The 23,930-nt window shown below is 41.7% G+C and overlaps 2 protein-coding genes across 3 annotated transcripts in view; both read right to left on the reverse strand.

Annotated features, from left to right (window-relative positions):
- The window catches only part of LOC129733131 (60S ribosomal protein L30), a 279,602-nt gene that overhangs the window by 84,005 nt on the left and 171,667 nt on the right, over window positions 1-23,930 (reverse strand). The gene's annotated exons all lie outside the window — the stretch shown is intronic.
- On the reverse strand, window positions 11,660-23,657 carry LOC129729182 (uncharacterized). Its single transcript, XM_055687672.1, has 5 exons — window positions 23,449-23,657; window positions 23,207-23,368; window positions 20,739-22,485; window positions 11,768-11,838; window positions 11,660-11,702 (listed from the first exon to the last, which is right to left on the reverse strand). The coding sequence occupies exons 1-5, from the start codon at window positions 23,655-23,657 to the stop codon at window positions 11,660-11,662; spliced, it is 2,232 nt and encodes a 743-aa protein (XP_055543647.1).

Raw genomic sequence — 23,930 nt, forward strand, 5'->3', positions numbered from 1 at the left:
GATCCGTGCCTTAAAGCGGTCAAATTTTCATTTTTTTGCCCGATGAAAAAAATGCAAACTAGTTTAGGAAATTTTAGATCCCGAAAAAAAACATTGTTTTTGATGCCGAATGTCTTGGAAATGCAGAACACGTCAAGATCTGGTGTTATCTAAAAAACCGACTTTCTGGGACTTTTTGAGCTGGGAAACAATCTCATTTCACTTGTGCTATTCTCAATTTCACTTCACTGTCAATCTCACTACGTGGTGGTGATTTTTGTCACTTCACTTGAGGTGGAATCTGGAATAGGTCTAAAAAAGTGAAGTGAGCGTGAGAGTGAAATATATTTCACCGTGAAGTGACTCCCGTAATAAGCACCGAGGTTTCATCTATCAGCTTTAGTTGCATTTTGGTAAGTAACATGCACCGGTCCATGTTGCAATCTGTTAAAACCAAACCATCATATTGCAACTCATATGATCCAATGTGGCCATTTCAAAATAAATTGGATTGAATAAACTGTTCACATGAGATACACAATAAGGAATGATAATAAATGCCTTGGCCTTCTTAGTATGCGTGGAGACTGATATGCTTTTATTTTTTATATATAGAGAGAAAATAAAGGTAAACGAGTCCCATCATTTATTTCCAAGCCTGGAAATCATGCAAAAGTTCTTAGAACTCATGGAAATATATAATGTTCCACCTCATAAACAGACAGTTGTATAAAACATATTTTTTGTCAAATCATAGTTATTTGCATCAAATTCAAGATTAGAACTTCGATTGCAATTTTCTCAATTGTGAGCATTTCCATATGGGACTCTTATGCTTTTATGGGCAGTAAACTCATGCAAAGTGAAACTGAGTAGGGGTAAACAGGGTAAGACCGCTCAGCGGGGTAAGACCGCCCTCCGTAGTTTTACCACCAAGTTATATAATAATTGAAAAATTTCTTTAACATGTCTATTACAGTATAATTACATAACATTTTGCACCCCTTTCTTTTTTGATAGTGCGCGAACAGTCACAGAAATAATCAAAAACAACCTTTCAGCTGGCAACCAGTCAATGCGCTATTGTTTTGCGGCAACGGGACTTTAGGTTTTTCTGTCTAAAAATTTATTGTTTTATTCGTGAATATACGTTTAACCGCTTGCCTGAATCTGTCTTCTTTCGGAAATGTCGAAGGCCGTGAGTGATTTTGACTACTTTTTCGATGGAATATGAAAATGTTCCACTGGGGGTAACGTCGCCCACTATACATGGGGTAAAACCGCCGCGTGTACAACTGCTTGTTATTTTACTTCAAAACCCAAATGCCTCGACACTACAAAGGGAATATATGCAGGATCAGTAAAGCAATTTCAAGCCACATAAGACATCGATGTTAATCGACCACTTTCGATTTGGTTGAAGCTTTTCTAGTAATATTTTTTAAACGCGACTAATTTTTGAAAAAAGTAAACTTGTGTGAAAATGGTATTAATAAACAAAAATAATTTTGGAGCCAGGACGGTTTGTTTGATCGATATGACGTCTTCAGCAGAGTTGAAAATAGCAGTTTTTTTACTTCCGAAAAAAGTATACACTGTAAAAAAATTCAAAGAAAAGATATAAAAATAGAATTAAAATTTTTTTTAAATTTATTTAAAAAAAATCATGTTTTTGCCTGCAAAATCTGCAAAAGATAAGCTAAAATTTGATGGTTGTTATATCATGGAGTGATAGAAATATTAACAGCTCAAATTTTGCAAAGAATTATTTTGGGCGGTTTGTTTGATGTATAGAATCGTTGGTAATTTTGTTCCTCAAAAAAAAAAAAACATAAAAAAATGAAAATATGAATAAAAAATTTATAATTATTAGTATTACTCCATACATAATAAGTCTTCAAAAAAATCATACAGACAGGATTACTGAGTTTCTATTTCTAGCTTAAAGACAGGTTTATTATAAATTGAATATTTTGAAAAACCCCAATTCTGGAAAATCTATTTATTTTGAAAACCACAAAAAGTTACCTAAACATTGATTTAAACTTGGATAATCAAAAAAACAAAAAAAAAAAGTTAAAACTTAAAAAAAAAATTTATTTTTTTCAGATTTTTCACAGTGTATATTTTATTAAAATAGAAAAAAAAATACCATCTACAACTTTGTCAAAGACATTATACCGAGAAAATGAACCGCTTTGGCCCTAAAAATATTAGTTATCCTCAAAAAATAGTGGGCGATCTTACCCCGCTGGTGGGCGGGTTTACTTCGCATGAAAAAGATCTGCACATTTTCAATGAATTCTTAAAATTGAAAAAAAGGCTGGAAAATAAACAAAAATATTTCAGTTCTTATTTTTTAAATGCGGGTATTGAATAGAAGAACCTCTTAGCGAAGAAAAAATGAAATTGCAGCCGCAACTTTTTTTTCTATAAACAAATGCTTAAGGGGGCGGTCTTACCCCGCTTACCCCTAACCTTTTTCCAGATTTGAATTCAACTTGAATCTGATTCCTTTTAATAGTTTGAGTATTCGTTGCACCGCACACTCTGATCGATTGAGTTTGAATGCATACAGTGCACGATGTATTCAACAATGCAGGCGATCAAGTTGATGCGATGAGTTTTATTTTTAGATTGAGTTTATGCTTTCACAGGATAATGCAACAAACTGTTGCAGCAGACCCGTTGCGAATTTCATTGCAATTCGATTTTATGCAGGATTGAAACTCGAACCCAACTCAAGTGTGCTACACTGTCAGTAGGGTTTATGTGTAACCGAAAATAAATGTGCAAAGCCACACTGCCTACTCTGTTAAAAACAACTGCATTTTTTCTTCCTATTGATTCAATCAAAGAACGGAAATTGAAAATATGCATTCATCTGAGCTAAATATATATGGCAGAATACTTTTAAAGGCAATACGTTCTTTGTTGTTTCGAATAATACGCCTTAATTAATCTTTCAATGAAAGTTACTTTAACTCTCTCTTTTGAAAAACAATCATGATCATCAGCCAAATGACTACGAATTGTTCGGGTTTGCTCGTTTAAATTTGATTAGAATAACTTCTTATACCCAGTTGTGCGAACTGAGAACCACATTTTGTGTTGTGCACTCACAAACAGATATATACCGTGAGCAAGAAGGCGAAAAGAACGCACCTACCCCGTTATATCACAGACAAACAGACGTGCCTCTTCGAAGAAAAATCCTGAAAAATCTTCGTCCTTATTCGAAACGTTACACTCATGCGCCACCATGTGAGCTTATTGCCTACTAACTTATTCTTCTCGTAAAACGGTTTTTGTCTTTGATAATGAATGTACACTCTTACTTATTGCGTCACTAGTGGCATTATTGCCACTAAGCAAAATTTCAAATTATCGTTATATTTTCCGGTCGATGAAATCGTTATCGAGTGGCACGTCTGTTTGTCTGTATATAACCACAGAGATGTTCGTAATTCACCTTTTATAGATCTATTTGCAAACTTATGTTATACGTTCGGCTGAGCAGTCACAAAAATTTAGAACGACTTATTTTATACTATCCGACGTTTCGTCACTGGTCAGTGACATCTTCAGGGGAAACTGCGGGGATTTATTACAAAATTAGAGGCTTTTTAGCATAGTTTTATAAAAAGTTATAGTCTAGCTGATTGTCTGTGGTTATTGTATCTGTGGCTTACATATTATTTGTTCGTTCCTTGTCAAGATGCTTTTTAAAGCTAATCGTCAATACTGATTGGGGCGATTTTGGGTACATGCTATAGTTTTGGTGGTAACAAAATTGTTTTTAATATAAAATTATTTTCGACTAACCAAAATTTTAAATTAGCTTACAACTCCGTTTGCTGTGGACCTATTGCGATGGCGGATGGGAACTGATGGGTACTAGTTTGGATTTGAGAGGGGTAGGAAAGCGATATTGTTGGTGGGGAGATTGAAAGAAAAGAGAAAGAACTAATTGGCTGGAGTGTTTGTGTTGGGTGCGATACTTGACAGAACTGCTGCGTAAGCTGTGTTGAGTCCGTCGAGATCAACTCGTTTGTTGACTGTGTTCGGTGTGTTGTGTATATGGCACATTTCTAGGAATGGGAGTATATGGGTACGGTTGCTATGGTCTACTATCACTGTTCCACTGAAGTCCTGATATTCGCATGCATAATTTGTTCTGTGTCATTCCTATGTAGCAATTATTGCAATCGTTGCAAGGAATCTTGTAAATTATTTGGCTGTGATCTTCTTTTCGTATCGGGTCTTTAACTATTGTGTGCATTGAGTTTCTTAAGCTTTTCAGAGAGTTTTGGAATGTAAAGTACTGAGCAATATGTTGGCCGTTGTGATGATAGTGTTGCTGCATTTGGGCTTACTTGGTGAGGTGTTGGTTGGATGGCTGTTTCTTGGTGCGGTGGTGGCTGTCTTGAAAATTTTTGGTGATGTGTTGGCTGGCTGGGTGTTTCTTGGTCCTGTGCTGGTTGGCTGGTTGTTTTTTGGTGCGGTGGCGATTGACTTGCTGTTGCTTCTGTGGTAGCTGCTTGGTGGCTTGCGTTGGATGGTTGACTCGGAATGTTATGATGATTTTTGTTGCTATTTTGTACGTTGTGTGGATGTTTTGGCTGGTTTACTATTTCTGCTGTGGTTGATGCTTGGTTGGATGGTTGACTAGGAGACATCTGGTGACTTTTGGTGCTATGTTTTTTAGCTGCGTGAGTGCTGTTGTGCTGTATAGGCGGACGAATTGGTTGGTGGCTGGTTGGCTGCTATGTGTTCGCGCTCTGGGTTATTTCTCCGTGCTCTCTGTTGCAGTAATCGGCTAATCAGGGTTCTCGGATAGCAGTTTTTTTGTAGTTGTTTGTAAATAATTGTTTTTTGTTCGTTGTAGGTGCTTGCTCCGGATAGTGTTGTGACTCTGTTGATGAAGTTGCTGGCTGTGTTGTGGCATCCCTGCATAAGAGTCACACTGTCAGTAACGACAGTCACAGTAACGACATAAATTGCCCATAAAAGCAGAAATGTGCCTAGAAATGTGCCATATACACAACACACCGAACACAGTCAACAAACGAGTTGATCTCGACGGACTCAACACAGCTTACGCAGCAGTTCTGTCAAGTATCGCACCCAACACAAACACTCCAGCCAATTAGTTCTTTCTCTTTTCTTTCAATCTCCTCACCAACAATATCGCTTTCCTACCCCTCTCAAATCCAAACTAGTACCCATCAGTTCCCATCCGCCATCGCAATAGGTCCACAGCAAACGGAGTTGTAAGCTAATTTAAAATTTTGGTTAGTCGAAAATAATTTTATATTAAAAACAATTTTGTTACCACCAAAACTATAGCATGTACCCAAAATCGCCCCAATCAGTATTGACGATTAGCTTTAAAAAGCATCTTGACAAGGAACGAACAAATAATATGCAAGTCACAGACACAATAACCACAGACAATCAGCTAGACTATAACTTTTTTAAAACTATGCTAAAAAGCCTCTAATTTTATAATAAATTCCCGCAGTTTCCCCTGAAGATGTCACTGACCAGTGACGAAACGTCGGATAGTATAAAATAAGTCGTTCTAAATTTTTGTGACTGCTCAGCCGAACGTATAACATAAGTACACAACATCCCAACAGTCGAAAACTCATCAAAGTCTATTTGCAAATGTGCGAAAAGTAAAAATACCTCGATTACTGCCGATTACTAGCTTAAGTATTTATGTTAAATATTAGAAAATAATAAGTGACTTCTCAACACTGATAGAATTTGTAATTTTATTCGTTAGGATTTGTTTGCTTTCGCAATTAGGACTAATCATTCGTAGGGATTTAAACCTACTTGTCAAAAAAGGGAAATGAACTTACAACTAACTTATTACTAACTTATTGGCTATAAAGAGAGCTTATCGTAGCAATTGAGGATTGCAACGATTTTTGTCGAAATTCGGTATTAATTTTATTTGACATTGCTTCTAATGTTTCAACACCAGTAAGTCTATATAATTCGAGTGTATCAAACCAAGGAGGACGCTTCAAAATCATTTTAAGAATTTTATTATTAATCCTTTGGAGCGTTTTTTTCCTTGTTAAACAGCAACTTGACCAGATCAGTACAGCATAGAGCATTGCTGGTCTAAAAATTTGTTTGTAAATCAAAAGTTTATTCTTTAAACAAAGTTTGGAATTTCGATTAATGAGAGGATATAAACATCTCGTTTGATGCACTTTGCTTGTATACTCTCAATGTGCTCTTTGAAGATAATTTTTTTATCGTAAATTATTCCCAAGTACTTAACCTTGTCAGACCAACTTAAAATAACCCCATTCGTCTTGACAACGTGATTATTGTTTGACTTGAGGAATGAAGCCCTAGTCTTAAGGGGAAAAATTATCATTTGAGTTTTAGAAGCATTAGAAAACATTTTCCACTTTTGCAAGTAGGAAGAAAAAATATCTAAACTTTTCTGCAATCGACTGCATATGACACGAAGACTTTTTCCTTTTACGGAAATGCTTGTATCATCGCAGAACAATGACTTTGTGCATCCTGGAGGCAAATCAGGAAGATCTGAAGTAAATATGTTGTACAGGACTGGACCCAAGACTGAACCTAGAGGCACACCTGCTCTGACAGGAAATCTATCCGATTTTGAATTCTGATAGACGACCTACAGAGTTCGATCAGTAAGATATTTTTATTTTTATTTTGATTAGGAAAATTGGAAAATTGAAAGTTAGCAATTTCGCAATCAAACCTTTATGCCAAACACTGTCGCATGCTTTTCCTATGTCTAAAAGAGTAGCTCCAGTGGAATAACCTTCAGATTTGTTAGCTCGTATCATATTAGTAACTCTGAACAATTGATGAGTAGTGGAATGCCCCTGGCGAAATCCAAACTGTTCATCTGCAAAAATTGAATTTTCGTTAATGTATGACATCATTCTGTTAAGAATAATTCTCTCAAACAGTTTACTTATTGAAGAAAGCGAACTGATTGGTCGATAACTTGAAACTTCAGCTGGATTCTTATCCGGCTTTAAAATTGGAGTAATTTTTGCATTTTTCCATAATTTGAGAAAATATGCAATTTTTAAGCAGCAATTGAAAATTTTTACTAAAAATTCCATTGTGCTCTCAGGGAGATGTTTGATTAATATGTTAAAGATTCCATCATATCACGTAACTTTGCGACGGCGGAGGAAACTTACGCCCGACTGAAAGCCGAAGCTGGGCGGATCGGACTGCGGATAAATGCGTCGAAAACAAAATACATGCGAGCGAGAGGCTCCAAGGAGAACAACATCAGCCTCCCAACTCAAGTCTCTGTAGACGGTGATGAGCTTAGACGACAATAACACCAGCAAAGAGATCCAGAGACATATCCAGGCCAGTGCTGATAAAAGTCATTTTCCCCAGCAAAATTCTTCGAAAATTACAGCCAATCATTTTCATTTTTCACTTCCAATGATCGCAGCACTCTTTCAGATACACTAGATTTTCGTCCTAGTAACGTGCTGTTATACTCATATGAAATAGATCGCGTGCATCGTTCACGGTTACGGAATAAAATTTGACGATAAGTCCAACCAAATGATCTTTATTTCAAAGCGAAAAAGAAAAACAAACAGTCCACACAACCAAAATAAACCTCACCGAAACACTTTTTCACTGACACTGACCGATGTCTTGACAATTTTCGTTAACTGATAAACTGATTTTGTTGTCTTGCTTCCATCGCATGAAATATAATGAGGTTTTTCGACAGTTCACTTCCATGCAAAAAGCGAGAAAGGAGAACTCTGAAAGGATTGTAAAAAAATAACGTTTATGGATGCTTTTTTTCACTTTCACTCAAGAGTGTCAACAAATATCAACCCTGATCCAGGCAGGAAATCGTGCCTACTTTTCACTCCGGAAGACACTTCGATCGAATCGAGTGCGACGACGCACGAAGTTGACGCTGTACAAAACCCTGAAAAGACCGGTAGTCCTCTACGGGTTCGAGACAACAACGCTCCTCGCGGAGGACCTTAACGCTCTTGGAGTTTTTGAACGGAAGGTGCTACGGACTATCTACGGTGGAGTACAGACGGACGACGGAGAATGGCGACGGCGCATGAACCACGAACTGCACGCGCTGCTTGGAGAGAATCCCATTGCACACTTGGCGAAAGTTAATAGGTTGCGGTGGGCCGGTCATGTCGTAAGGATGCCGGCAACCCTGTGAAATCACTTCTCTTCAGTAACCCTGCCGGCACCAGAAATAGAGGGGCGCAGCGTGCACGATGGCTCGACCAGATCGAAGGAGACTTGCGGGTGATGAGACGCCTGGGGAACACCACGGCTCTCGTCTGATTAGTAAGTAAATTAAAGTTTTCATCGTCACCAGGTGCTTTCATATTTTTGAAATTTTTAATAATTGATTTAATCTCATTCAAGTTTGTTTCAATTATTTCTGCAGGCAACAAATTCTGGGAAGAAATTAAGTCAAATTGGCGTGTAACTTCATTTTCAATTGGACTCACAAAATTCAAATTTGAATGATGAACACTCTCAAAATGCTGAGCAAGTCTTTGAACCTTTTGTTCATTGGATACAAGAAAACGTTCACCATCTTTTAAAACTGGAATAGGCTTTGAAAGTTTCTTAAGAATCTTTAAAGAATTTTGATTTCTCAGAAGAGTAAATCTATGTTTAATCTCTTACTGTAAATCTATAAATAGTTTTAAAAACAGGATCACGAGGACGTTGATATTGACGTCTGCGGACATTTTACAAACGAATTAGAAGATGAAGATTTTCGTCAATTATTAGTGAATCAAATTTCACTTGAGCCTTTGGAACAGAATAATTCATGGCATCAACAATTGCACAGTCCAGAGCGGAAAGCGGAATCAATATTCACTTCGTTCGGCAAATCAAGTTCATTATTGAAATTTCTCTCAATATGAGTTTTGTATCTTTCTCAATTAGCCTTGTTATAAGTAAAAACAGAGCTCATAGGGTTTAAAACTGATTCCCGTGATAAAGAAAATGTTATTGGAAGATGGTCAGAATCAAAATCAGCTCTACATACATGACTTTGATCTGTTAGAACCAAATCAATTGTTGATGGATTCTTTACAGAAGAAAAACATGTAGGACTATTCGGAGACAAAATAGAATAGTATCCTGAAGAACAATCATTGAATAAACTTTTGCTATTGGAATGACTTTGAGAATTATTCCATGATCGATGTTTAGCGTTAAAATCACCGATTATGAAATATCTTGAGCGATTTCTGGTGAGTTTTTGTAAATCAAAATAATTTTTATGATCGCGTGTGCATTGGAATGGTCAATATGCTGCGGCAATAAATAATACCCCAAGTTCAGTTTGAACTTCAATTCCCAAAGTTTCAATAACTTTCGTCTCAAGATGGAGAAGAGCAGGATGCTTGATTCGGCGATAGATTACAATTGCAACTCCACTGCCGGAACCCTGAATCCTATCATATCTCTGAACCACGTAATTGGGATCATATTTTAATTTAATGTTAGGCTTCAAAAATGTTTCAGTAATAATTTTAATGTGTACATCATTTGCTGTTGAATTTTAAAAAGCTGATTCTCATTGGCCTTCAATGAGCGAGCATTCCAATTTAAATTTTGATTGGTTTATTTAAAATCATTGCTAAATTTTAATTTAGAAACAATTTAAATTGTAAAATTTGTTCTATTTGAATGGCGTCAAACATGGACTTTGCCTGCAACATGGCGTTCATAAGATCGAACATTGCCTGTTGCAGAAAAGAAAGTTACAGGCCCCAGGCAGTTGGCATTAGAAAAAATATTTTCGGTTACAGTAATAGCTGGGGTAATAGGTGGTTTTTTTATTTTCTACCGTGTTTTGCTTACCTCTCATATTAACGGTCATTTTCGAACTACCAACATTAGGCGGTAGAATGTTTGAACTACCTGTAACCTTTTCATATGTTAAACGACTATACAAAGGAGTAGAGAAAGTGAGTGGTACTGGTACGCTTGGAGAATTTTGTTTTGAAGTTTGTTTTGATTGGGAAATTGAATTTTGATTACCTTGCCTTGCCTTAACAATTGCTAAACGGACTGGGCATTGATAAAAAATTGCAATAAGCCGTTACAATTCGCAGAGCGAAAATTTTTACTCTCTTTCACAGGACATGTGTCCTTTTTTTGAGAAGAGTCTCCACAAATAAGGCATTTTTGGTTCATGTTACAGAACTTTGAACCATGGCCATAACGTTGGCAAATACGGCATTGGGTGATATGCTTTTCACCTCCGCCAAACTTCCTATACATTTCCCACTTTACACGCACATTATATGAAGCATGTGCTTTTTCAAAGAATTTTAAGTTGTTAACCTCACTGCGGTTAAAATGAATTAACTAATTAACAAGGGAAATTCCAGCTCTCTGACTCTGACGTTAGTTTCGCCATAAGTTAGAATTGTAGAAAGGTGAATAAAAATCCTCTATTTGAAGTTAGGTATTAGTAAGGTTTTGTGGTTGCTTTTGTGTTGTACAAAATCTAGGATTTTTGGGAAGGTGTTAGAATAGCCATGAAAAACTCTCTATCCAGCAGTGCAGGCACAACTTTCTAAGCACTATTCTACATCGGAGCAAATTTCCAAACGCGTTGCTAATCCGACATGCACCTTGCTTTATTACCAGGTAGAATTTTGATCGTTCATGCGACTGCACGATTTTCCTCGGAATCCACTTGATGCTTTTTTCCTGCCCTGTCAACCCTTACAGAGTACTCAACGAACCAAGTGAATGTGTTCGAAATCATCATGAAAATGGAAACATCGCCCATTACTTTTGCCTGTACACCGGAAAATGGTTCATTCCTACATGGACTACAGAAGTGATGTCACTCGAGAGCAATCCAAACATTTTCCTCTAGCATTAATAAATGCATCTCTCACTCGCAGACCAGAAATCACGTTTCACTGAGGCCAGGTTTTGCTGCACGAGAGCTGTGAAAAAAAAACTCTGTACGTAGGACGAATAAATGGATGAATGGCTAAGCGACCAGCCGACTCGGGAACATGAGCGACTCCTGCCGGTGGAAAACGTACAGGCAGATACCTAGCGTATAGGGAAAAGTACTTTCGGTTTTGTTTCAATGTTGCAACATTGGAACATTGCGCCAGTAGAGGGTCCTCGAAATAGCTGTGCTTAGCACGGAACTTAGGCCTGACGCAGTACTAGTAAACACTGCCCGAATGGGTCATTCGAGGCTGCTAATGTGCTACTTCTAGGTACTACTTTGTATACGAAGCAGCATTCAGAACATCGGTTCACAGTTAGCAACTGGAATAAAACGTGACCGAGAACCACAGTTTCCGATGTCAAGTTGAGCGATGGACACAAAAGGTGTTGTGAGGTTCGATATAATGGGCCAGGAAATGTATTAAATACTGTTCTTTAATAAAGTAGCAAAGCCTTGTCGCTACATTCCGTATCGGAACTCGACCTTCTGTTTATTATACACAGACATTGCAGCCAACTGTTAAGTGTACAGGACAATTGCGGGGCTAGCGCTACGATCCTACTGACACTAACAGTCTCTCCTGAGCCGAGACTTGAACCTACGACGACTGGCCTGTTAGGCCAGCTGGGAGAGTTCTTTATTACTTTGTGCAAAAAACTACACAGTTTGATACTTCAGAATGTTTTCTCCGCTCGTTTCGCTACCGAAGGTAAAAATATAAAGGTTAATAAACCACAAATACCAGCAAAAAATGTAATTTCTTACCAAGCAGAGTACGTTTGCTGACCGATAATTTCAGCAAACAAGTGCTGCCGTTCCAGGGTATCATTGTTTATCTGCGAAAACAGATACAAATCCTGAGTTGGTTTATCCTTCGTACCCGGCAGCGGGTTTTTCTTTCCCCGTAGCAGCCAAATCATCATCGTGGTTTGTGTGGATTGGGAGAAAAAATCTTTCCATCACGACTCGTAGCAGAAACCTTAAGTGCACTTTAGAAAAGGTGGAGCGTGTCAGTGTGCTGCAATACGGGAAACCATGCTGTGGAGTAACTTTGAATAGTGTCGGTTATTGCAAAACCTATCTCAAAATAACAGTTGATATGATAGTAAACTTAGTTGAGTAAACGTCGTTTCCCGTCTAAAAACCACAAAATTAACAACATACACACTTTCAGCTTTAATAAAACGTCAAAGATGAAACTTGTACGATCAATTTTGCCATGGTCTTCAATACTTTCATTTTTTCTTATTTGACGCAAGTTTAGAAGCATTATACTTGAGAATTTGTTTAAAATAGGAAACAATTTTAGGTTGCTCCCTTGTGGTACATTATAAATGTACGTTCATTTAACGATAGTTGAACCTTTTACACCATTTCACGGTAATATTGCAGAGCAAAAATAAAAGAATCCTTATCCCAAGGAGTCAGCTTCGGGATACCTGGGCCCTGCAGACCAGCTGGAAATCCGACCCGAACTTTTTGTTCGCTTTTCATCAACTCTCCTCGGAGAAGCCCTGCCCAGTTCGAAAAGAAAAGCGTGTCAAACGCTATGGCACCGGCAAAATGTATCGCCACAAGTAAACATTCGGCGTTCGGAACCAAGCAAGAGGAGGAGGTTCCATTCAGTTGCATGCAGCCGGATACTGGCGAGCAAGTGGTTCCGGCTGTACCTTCCCATGAGTCCACACCATCAGGGAAGAGGAAAAGCACATTAATAGCGATTGTAGCATTCCACAATGGACCAGCAGGAATTTATTGCAGTGTGCCGCGCACTGAATGCACCAGGTTTTGCGCGCTGGGGAGAAATGTTCAAACGTTTCAATTGGTTTCGTTTCTAGTTGAACGTGCGAGCAAACGAAAATTTATCTAATTGAAACTATATCGGATGCCGAGTTAGTTGGGGAACTTTAAGCATTTTTAATGAAATGTTTGTGATACTGATGTATATTTTTCATTTAGACGTCTGCAGTGTGAAGTAATTTATAAATTTATTATTAAATTTGTGCTTGTGAGAAGTCCTATGCTGCTTCGTTTTTGAGTTAAATACAGATTCCATCTATTTCTTGCTTCACTATCGTTTGAGTGCATAAAAAAGTATGTTTTATTTGGAAAAGTCAGAATAAAATGTTAGTTTAAGTTGTCCCATCTTCAAAATAATCGCATATCAGTCCCACCTAATGTTTTTCCTGAGTATGGACATGTTTTTTTTTTAGTCAAGCTACATAACAAATATTTGGTGCTGTTTTTAAAGCTTTTTACTGTTGAATTAATAATAAATAAATAATTAATAAATGCAAAAATAAATTTCACACAAAAGTTAATTTTATGTAGACACTGAAACTGCAACTTCTTCTGAAAGTATGTTCTCGAAATTGGCTTCGTCAATCAGAGGAACAATAGCCTTGAGCAATGTTGCTTTCTGTAAGGGGTTAATTTCCTGTGGATGATCTGCTCACTTCAAATGATCATTCAAGTTGAAATTGTCAGAACTCAGAAGAAATCTAAAAGAAGCTGAACTGCCGGTAACCGCAAGTCAGTCCCATCTGTAATCTCGTCAATTTTGAGGTAACATCGGATTTTGGCCTATCTTTCGTTTATTCAACAAAAGTGGAAATCAATACCAAGTCGAATTGTCCCATTATGAAAAGTAACCGCAAGTCAGTTTCAGAGGAAAAATAACCGATCCCAATTAAGAAAATGCATAATACAATAAAATGGATAGGGAGTGGAGAATAGAAGTTTTATATGACCGTTCATATGATACTAAGTTATCTAGTAATTATAATCAATTATTGGGATTATTTTTTAGTTTGAATTGGTGATGAATTTATGTGCAGTATTTTCCTGGTAATACGAATTCAAGTTCATTTTTTCCTTGGTTCGCTTCTTCGTGGATCTATCCGGGAAATCTTCAGTATCGAAAAAACTTCCACCAGAATTCAGGGAATCGTCCCAAGATATCTCCAAAGGTGATGCTCGAACCTCAAACGGATTTTGATCATCTTGACATTTGTTGTCGAACGAACCAACTGCAGCCCTGGCTTCAGTTTCTTCATCCGAACCCTCACTGGATGAGCTTTCATTGGTTCCGTACATCATGAGATTTTCCAACGCCGACATTTTTTAACTGTTCTCATGGACATACACTTCCGAACTGTGAAGGATTGACAGCTTTTGAAGGCAACGAATTACAACACGTCAACACGCACTATAGTATCAACATGACAATGTGACTGACTTGCGGTTACGTAACGGCAAGTCAGTCACACTCAGGATTTTTATCATAAAATCAATGATGTCACTGGTTTTTACTAAGTAATTAGTGCAGGCTAGTATGCAAACTATATGTCAGTATGAATATTGTCAAAATAATTCATCTTAAATATGTGATAACTGAGCTTGAATAAAATATCTTTCGAAGCGGTTTTCTCGATTTCATATTTCTACAGATGGGACTGACTTGCGGTTACCGGCAGACTACATCTTGATAAAATTAATTTTGAATTGGTTTCAATTCATTTCCAGCTCAAGCCCTCAGGTCCAGCTAACAGACATTTTAAAAAATGTGAAAAGTGTTTCTTACGTGACATTTTCCACGGAATACGATAACACTTTCAAATTTATATGAATAATAATCTATTCGGCAACACTTTTACTAACTTGTATTGTTGCAAAAAAAAAAGGTTTTGGTACAAAAAAGAGGTTTCTCGTATGACCCATATTGACAGTAATAAAACCAGGATGTATCCTACTTACCTAATTCAGCAGTCTAAAACCGTGGTGGCTCGTGCCGTATCTAGAATTTCCCTCCACTACTCGTCACCAATTTCCTAGGCGTCTTGACACTCGTAGGTTCGCTTCAACCTGGTCAAGCCCCCTAGCACGTAAGGCCCTTCTGTTTCTGGTGCCGGTGGAGTCCTTGAAGGGAACCGATTTTACCGCACTGTCGTCCAGCATCCTCGCGACATCGAAGCCTCCCGACCTTCGTCAGGTGTACAATGGGAATTTCTCCAAGTAGTGTCTGTATTAACCAAATGTTTATGTTTAAAAATGACGACAATACGAAGGTATCGGAAGGGGCGGACGGGTTACTAAATCCGTTTGCCAGGCGGGGTATCGCACGGTCTCCACCGAGACTACTGGCTGATGCCGGTAACGGGTACACCTTTTGCGACACCGACAGGGGAGTTCCGAGTTGGGACAAAGGCGGGCACGCCTAAGGCAGCACCAACCGGAACGACAAAGACTGGCGGCAAGGTGAAGACACCTAAGACCGCCAAAGAACGGGAGCAGATCTCCGGGGCTATGCTACTCTCAGCAGTAGAAAGCCACATAAATAAGTTCCCAAGTGTAGAGGCTGTGTCCGTACAACTTGACGAAATACTCAAGTTCACGGACGCACATTTCAAAAGCCTTGAAACAATTTCTTTTGCTGCTACGTATCAATATCTGCAGCGCGAAATCCGAATTTGCGGAAGCCCTTAAGCGGGCTAAGGATGCCGAAAACAAGGCACTCGCGCTGGAGGCAAGGCTTAATCAGCCTAAAAAAGGAAATGCTGGACCTGTTTCTATATACACACAAGCAGCTGCAGCATCGTGCGCTGAAGTCTGTTCAGCTGAACCGACCGGCAAGCGTACTAGAGGCTCTCCGGGGAAGCGGCCCCAGGAAAATTAAACGAGGGCGATTTTTCGAAGACAGCCAGTAGGCTGGCCCGTCAGTTCAGCCAAGTAGGGAACCGACGAACGGCGAAGCCACGGTGCAGGTGAATGGACCACCGTGGTGGACAAACAGCGGCGAAGCGTGGCGACCGCAATAAAAAGCCGCAGTAGTCGAACAGGAGGAGCAAGGGCGACGCGCTCATTTTCAAGACGAATGCGTCTAAGTACGCTGAAGTCTTGAAGGCCACGAGAGGCGAGGCCAAGCTCAACCCTAAAAGTGACTCTTCAGCTCAAAAACCTGGATGAGATCACCGAAGGGCGCAACATAACACAAGCCTTTGAGCGGGAGTGTGGAGTGGTAGTGACCGCGGAGGCAGTTCGTCTCCGCAGGGGCCCGGCCGGGACTCAGGTTGCTACCATAAAGCTTCCACTAGCGGAGGGTAACAAAGCCCTGAAGAAGGCCACGATGAAGGTGGTTTGGTCGGTCTGCCCCTGGGCATCTTCCTATAGCCTGACGTTTGCTTCAGGTGCTTCGAGCGGGGGCATAAATTCGGGTCGTGCAAAGGGCCTGACAGGTCCAATTTATGCCGCCGCTGCGGTGGTGCAGGCCATAAAGCACGGGACTGCGGCGCACCTCCCAAGTGTTTAGTATGCACCGGTGAACGGGACGCCAAGCACGCCATTGGAGGCCCCAAGTGTCCGGCTGCATGGCCGGCTACTGAACCGCAGGCTTGAGGGTGACACAATGAAACCTGAATCACTGCTATGCGGCGCAGCAGTTGCTACACCAAGCAGCTGCTGAGTCGTTGTCGGATGTGGCCATCGTCTCGGACCCCTGCCGCATCCCAACCGGAAACGGTAACTGGGTATCGGACAAGTCTGGGAAGACGGCCATATGCACGACAGGCAGGTCCCCGGTTCAGGAGATTGTGTCGACCTCCAGTGAGCGGTACGTGATAGCCAAAGTGGATAGAGAATTCTACTGCAGTTGCTATGCTCCGCCAAGTTGGTCTACTGAAACGTTCGCACAGATGGTCGACCAAGCAACCTTGGAACTGACGGGCCTAGGGCCGTTGGTGGTTGCGGGTGACTTTAACGCTTGGGCTGTCGAGTGGGGAAGTCGCTGTACAAACCAGAGGGGCCAGATTATGTTGGAAGCATTGGCAAAACTTAACTTAGACTTGGCTAACGTTGGCACGAAATGCACCTACAGCAGGAACGGTGCGGAATCGATTATCGATGTGACGTTCTGCAACCCGGGACTGATCACGATCTGGAGGGTAGCCGACAGCTACACGAATAGCGATTACCAATTGGTCCGCTATGAGGTAGGTGTGCGGAAGCAAGCAGCGAGTAGGGCCAATATTCCATCTTTCTACGGCTGGAAAACATTGCATTTCGATGCAGATGTTTTTGGACAGGCAATTAGATGGAAGCACGAAGGGGGTGAACCACACCCGAGTATGGACCATCTTAATTCGATGTTGTCATGGGCGTGCGACGCCACGATGCCTTGGTCTCGTCTGCCTAGGGAGGGTAGACCACCGACATACTGGTGGAGCGAAAGGATAGCAGGCTTACGTAGTGCATGTTTCCGTGCAAGACGGAGGATGCAACGCGCGCGTTCCAACGGGCAAAGAGAGGAAAGCGGTGCCGCCTTCAGATCCACTAAGGCAACGCTTAAGAGTGCAATCAGAGCCAGTAAACGAGCCTGTTTGCACCAGTGCCAATTCGAATCCGTGGGGTGACGCCTACAGTATCGTTATGACCAAGACTAGAGGTGCGCTAGCCCCTGCTGAACAATCACCAGCGATGCTAGAAACGATCATTCAGGGCCTCTTCCCAAGCTACGAACCAAGTCCCTGGCCTCCGGCTGACGAGTCACCACCAACCGTGAGTGACGGCAGTCGTGCAGAGGCAGACGATGCGGTAAGGGTGACAGAAGATGAATTGATCGAGATCGCAAACTCCCTAAAGATAGGCAAGGCACCGGGACCAGATGGTATTCCGAACTTGGCCATCAAGAAAGCCCCCGGGTGGTTCTAGGCTGTCATACAGAAATGCCCTGAGGACTGCCTCTTCCCAGACGTGTCGAAGCGCCAGAGGCTGGTGCTGTTGCCGAAGGTCGGGAAACCACGAGGTGACCCATCGGTATACGGACCAATTTGCCTGCTGGACACGGCAGACAAGGTGCTTGAGAGGGTAGTGCTGGGACTATTCGGATCAAAATATCCGGATATCCGACCTCGGATATCCGACAAATATCCAAAATCCGGATCAAATCCGGATATTATCCGACAGGATATCCGGATTTTCGGATAGTCGGATATCCGGATATTGTATCCGAACATAGTTTAATGAGAATTATGTAAATAATTACTTACGAGGGGATGGGGGATTGTTGAAAAAGCCAGTTTTCGCGTTACATTTCATTCGAACCGGCCTAGAAGACAGAAAAAAAATCCGGATATCCGGATAGTATATCCGGATATCCGACTATTCGATTATTCGTATCCGGATATCCGGACATCCGAATAGTATTCGTTTACACATCCGTGATCCGAGCTTCGGATAACCGGATCACGAATATATCCAGTTAAAAGTCCCAGCATTATTAGAGGGTAATTGTTCGATAGCAAGCGAATCCCACAAGTAAGCACCGTTCCGTCACCTGTTATCTCGGGAGCCTTGCAGTATGCCCGGCCACTTCCTCCTCAGTGGCTTGCGATTGGCGCGGAAATATATAGGCTCGCCGGCCTCAGCATGCAGACATTAAACAATTAAAACACGCGCATGACACACATTTCGTATAAACTAACACACTTTATTTAACTTAGCACACAATTTATTCCTAATCATAATTTATTCTAAATATTTACTAACAAAATAACAGATAAGGGCTGCGCCCTGTTCGACCGCCTTCGATCGTGATCGCTTCGCAGCTGAACTGCTCTCCGATGACCTGGATCTGTTGAGCTGCCGCCAGAGATGCCAGACTTTTTTTTGGCAAGTCTGTATAATCCATAAAAATGTCTGTATAAGTCTGTATACCGCTGCGAAAAAAAGTTACCGATACATTGATACCTAATTATTTGTCGACCTGTCAGATTGTTTTGTTTTATTGCTTGTTTTGATTGTTCTTTTTCGAGTCTATCATAGTTGGTCGATTAATCGATAACTAATTTATCTTTTAAATCTAAGTAACACATAGAAGTAAGAGTTTTTCCCGTGATAAAAATCGTCGTTCGTCGTAATGTAGCTAAACTGATACATGATGGCAGAAGTCTCGCGGTTATAAACATAGTACCTTCAAGGTTTGGGACATTTTAAGCAATTCTTCAACGTTGGATATTGCTCCGAATAGAACAAACGGTCTTTTCACCAATATAACCTGCATGGCAATCGATCGAGACAATCAGCTGTTTGTTACTGGGGCGAATCAGGCAGATCAGTGCCCACGGGGCCGATAAAAACCCCGATAGCCTGACTCGATTCCCGTTGTCATGATTTCACTCTCAAAAACGCAAGATTAATGTGTTCAGCAAAGTGTTCAGTTCTAGTTCACTTTTTCCAGCAACGGCTACAGTGACTTTTGGTTTTTGTGTTCGTTTTTTTGTGTATACTGGTAAAACCATTATGTAGAATATCAGATATCTGTGTAATATCTGTATTATACTAAATGTCTGTATAAAATCTGTAGGCTTATGCGTGTCTGTGCGGCAACACAGAAAGTCTGTATAATACAGATTTGTCTGTATATCTGGCATCTCTGGCTGCCGCTGCTATCCTTATCGATACCGAAAATTAGGCGAGTACCGATCAATTAACTCCGACCGGTTACCAAGCCGCATAACAATCGGCCGCGGCTGCGTACGTAGCTCCCTGGCGTGATCGCAGACATCCTCACCCTCCCTGAAGTAGCATGCAACTTCTGAAAATAAAAAAAATATCCCCCTCGACGTACTGGATGGCTACCACTGGCAGTCAACTGTGAGATTGGTGTCGTACTTCGTGTCAGTCTTCCTGGGCGGGTAGCAAACACAGCTTGACAACCGGTCTTGTCAAGTAGCCTGTTGACGTTTTTACCGTTGCCGCTCGCGAAATTCCATCTGCTCCAGGATGCAATTGGTGAATTCGGCCCATTTTCCAATTTAAGGGCGGAAGATTCGAGTCCACAATCACCACCAGCTACCCAGTTTTAAGTTCCACAGCCGGTTTCAAGTTTTTGGTTCGTCCCTGCAGTTGTGAGAGATATTCCATACACCACCGTTTCCAAAAATTCTGCAATTGTTGCTGTACAACTTGCCATCGATTGAGCCGATTTAGTTGAACCATGAGATAATCAGGGTCTGGTAGAGCATGCATGGGTCCGCCAATCAAAAAATGAGCTGGTGTCAACGGTTGTAGCTCTGTTGGACCATCTGATATCGCAGTTAAGGGTCGTGAGTTGAGGCATGCCTCCACCTGAGCCAAAAGAGTAGTGAAATCTTCAGCATGTACAGGATTCCCTCCTAAGACACGCAACAGATGAAATTTTGCCGATCGTACTGCTGCCTCCCATAAACCGCCAAAATGCGGTGCCCCTGGTGGGTTAAAGTGCCAGTGTATGCCTTGATCTGCACTCTCCCTTGTGACAGCATCACGATGGGCTGAATACCTTAGTAAATCAAATAATTCCTGAATCTTGTTTATAGCACCGACAAAATTAGTTCCATTGTCGGAAAAAATCTCGATGCATCGGCCTCGTCGAGCGAAGAAGCGTCTCAAAGCCTGCAGAAAACGTTCTGTCGATAGATCCGAAACCAATTCTAAATGCACTGCCTTAGTGCACATGCAGACAAACAGTGCAACGTATGCCTTAATGGCAGTTTGCCGCCGCCCAGCCCTTAGATATACTGGGCCAAAATAATCAATTCCGGTCCTGGAAAACGGTCGCGAAACTGTAACTTTTGCCTTAGGTAGTTCTCCTCCGATGACATTTTTGTACTACTCTCCTAGCGCTGTTTCTCCCTCCCAGCGGCCAGAAACGTAACCGAACCGTACTTAAGAGCAACTGTGGGCCGGCGTGTGATAATACCTGATGATAATGCCGCATGATAATCTCTGTCAACACATGCTTTGCCGGAAGAATAATAGGATGTTTCGTGCTGTATGCCACATCTGAGAAGTTTAATCGTCCACCCACCCGAAGTATTCCAGCCTCTGTGATGATAGGGTTAAACCAACGCAACGGTGAACTGCGGTGAATCTGTTTTCCTGTAGCCAGTGCTGCTATTTCCTTATGGAACGTTTCCTGCTGAACATGCTTAACTATGACCAACTCAGCTTGCTTCAACTCCTCCGTCGATAAAAACTCATTCTCCACTTTATCCTTAGTGTGTAATGCAACTAACAACCGCCTCCAATAAGCCGCGCTCCTGATCATTGTTGTGTATGATGAAAATTTTGAAATGAACCAAACACTAAACGATTTCTCCTCTACAGTCGTGCACGCCACTGTGCTACGTCGCTTTTCTGGTACGTCTGTCACCTTAACCGTTGGATCTTGAAGAGGCCACGACTCCACCCCTTCCTTCAGCCAACCCGGACCTTCCCACCACAGCTTATTTGAGTGAATCGTATCCGGTTGTATTCCGCGGGATATTAGGTCTGCTGGGTTGCAACTACCTGGCACATGGTTCCATGTTTGGTTTTCTGTAATGCGTTGTATTTTCGCGACCTTATTCGCTACAAATGTAGTCCAAGTAGTGGGAATAGCGTTGATCCAGGTCAGCACACAGGTTGAATCGGTCCAGAAATAAACCCTGTAGGATCCATTTAATGCCTCTGCTGCCTTTTCGTACATTTGAGCTGCAAGTGAAGCACCACAGAGCTCTAAACGTGGCAAAGATTGTACTCTTAATGGCGCCACCTTAGATTTAGCCGTGAAGAGACACACCGACGTTTTTCCCTGGTTATCCGTGCTGCGGATGTACATGCAGGCACCATAAGCCTTCTCTGACGCATCGCAGAAGCAATGAATTTCAATCGCCCTTGCTCCTGGTATAATCACACAACGTGAAATACGCAAATCGTTCAATGACGCTAATCGCTTGTGGTACTCGCGCCATTCCTCACCCACCATGAACGGTACTGGTGCGTCCCAGTCCAACCGATTTCCATGCTCGTCTTGTAGACACCACAATCGTTGTAACGTTATCTTTGCAACTGTTATGGTTGCCCCCAGTAGTCCCACAGGATCGAAAAGGCTCGCAATTGTGGAGAGAATTTTACGTTTCGTAAGAATTTCATCTGGCTTGATTGCTGGTAAATTGAATTGAAATTTGAACTTATCCGTTTTCGGAAGCCATGACAAGTCTAGGGTTTTTACCGTCTCATCCTGATCCCAGAAAATCTCTTCGGAATTCGGAAGCGCTAAATTGTCCTGCGGTATGTCCTTCAAAACTTCCGAACAGTTGGATGCCGATTTTCGAAGCAAAAATCCCCCACTGGCCATTAATCCATTAAATTGATTCCGCAATTCATACGCTGCTTCGAGACTGTCTGCCCCTGAAATGACGTCATCCATATAAACGTCCTCAGAAATAGCCTGAGCTGCTAAAGGATATCTCTCCCTTTCATCCTGGGCTAGTTGTTTTAGCGTACGAGTCGCCAGAAACGGGGCCGGTTTGGTACCATACGTCACCGTTGTTAGTTCGTACGTCTCGATTTCTCTTGAATCGAATCTCCACAGTATGCTCTGCAGCGGTGCATCGGCAGGGTCCACCTTAATCTGCCGAAACATTTTTTCGACGTATGCCACTACCATCACCTGACGAGTGCGGCTGCGAAGAAAAATTGTCCGAAGATCTTGTTGAACGACTGGCCCAGTGAGTAAGGTGTCGTTTAGAGATGTTCCGCTAGAAGTTTTACACGAAGCGTCGAAAACCACCCTCACCTTCGTGGTTGTGCTAGCTTCCTTCACCACAGGATGGTGCGGTAAATAGCATCGCCTTGGTTCGTTTGACAGGCTATGCTCGACCCTTCGCATGTGGCCTAGCCTTATATACTCCGCCAGAAAATTATGATACTGTTGTCGTAAGCCGTCGTCCCTTGCCAATCTCCTTTCAAGCCCTTGCAATCGTTTTATTGCTATCTCTCTTGAATCTCCTAGATCCGAAAATTTAGCCTCGTTTTTCGGAAGTGCCACCGTGTATCGACCATCCGTGCCCCTACTAACCGTGCGCCCAAAATGCTCCTCGCATCGCGCTTCCTCTGGAGAATAATTGTCAACGACTCCTACTTCCTCGCAGGATCAAAACCGTGACAAAAGTGTTTCCAAATTGTTCGATACCGCCATGTTGCAAATAGTGATTGCTGGTGATGCTGATAACTCCGTTATCTCGCCTGACACTATCCATCTGAATACCGTTTCCGTTAAGTGTGGTGAACCGTCACCGAGAGCGATTTTTCCTCCAGCTTGGAAAAGGCTGAAGAAGGCTTGAATTCCTAAGATAAGATCTACTCCAGACGACTTGAAGAAGGCCGGATCCGCTAACTCTATGCCTTCTGGGAACTCCCATCTCGTTGTGTGAACTGATGTTGTGGGTAAATCTACCGTCACCCTTGGTAACACCAAAAAACTCAATGGTTTGCTGTACGATGAAACTCGAGATCTGATTATTGCTCGTACCCGCTGCTTCGCTCTTGCCGCAGACTGACCAATGCCTAAAACCGAAACGTTGACCCTTTCTCTGTGCACCTTTAACCGCTGACTTAATTTTTCCGTCATGAAATTGCATTCCTACCCAGAGTCCAGTATTGCGCGAGCCGGGTAACGCGAGCCCATATCATCCTCGACTAATATGACTGCAGTTGCAAGTAGTACGTTTGTGGGCTTACCGTATGCCACGTTAGAGCAAACCGTGCTCTTTGATGTTGCGTCCGCTGCACCTTGATCCGTAGCCTGACCCTCCTTATTGTCAGTAGAAGAATTAGTATCCTTATAACGAGGCATACTTCTATTTTGTTCGCCTTTGAAACACAGCATTGAGTGGTGTCGACCCTTACATTTTCGACACGTGTACCTTGAGGAGCATTCTCTTGCTTGATGCCCTCGTCTTAAGCAATTTCTGCAAAGTGAATGGCTGCGAAGTAGAGATTCTCTGCTCGAGACCGTCATTCGCTGTAACGTTCCGCATAGATGCAGTAAATGGGTTTCCGAGCATGCAGGACATTTACCACCAGATGATTGTACCGCATTATGTGTAGTCCGTATCCACGGTTTCTT

This window comes from Wyeomyia smithii, chromosome 3 (assembly GCF_029784165.1).
Source record: "Wyeomyia smithii strain HCP4-BCI-WySm-NY-G18 chromosome 3, ASM2978416v1, whole genome shotgun sequence".
NCBI classification, from domain to species: Eukaryota; Metazoa; Arthropoda; class Insecta; order Diptera; family Culicidae; genus Wyeomyia; species Wyeomyia smithii.

Coding starts and splice junctions, on each gene's coding strand:
- LOC129729182 (XM_055687672.1), bottom strand. CDS start 23,657: ATGCCTCGTTATAAGGATACTAATTCTTCTACTGACAATAAGGAGGGT. Junction 23,369..23,448: donor CGCGCAATACTGGACTCTGG/GTAGGAATGCAA, acceptor TTTCGGTTTTAG/GCATTGGTCAGTCTGCGGCA. Junction 11,703..11,767: donor CAGCAAACGTACTCTGCTTG/GTAAGAAATTAC, acceptor TACCTTCGGTAG/CGAAACGAGCGGAGAAAACA.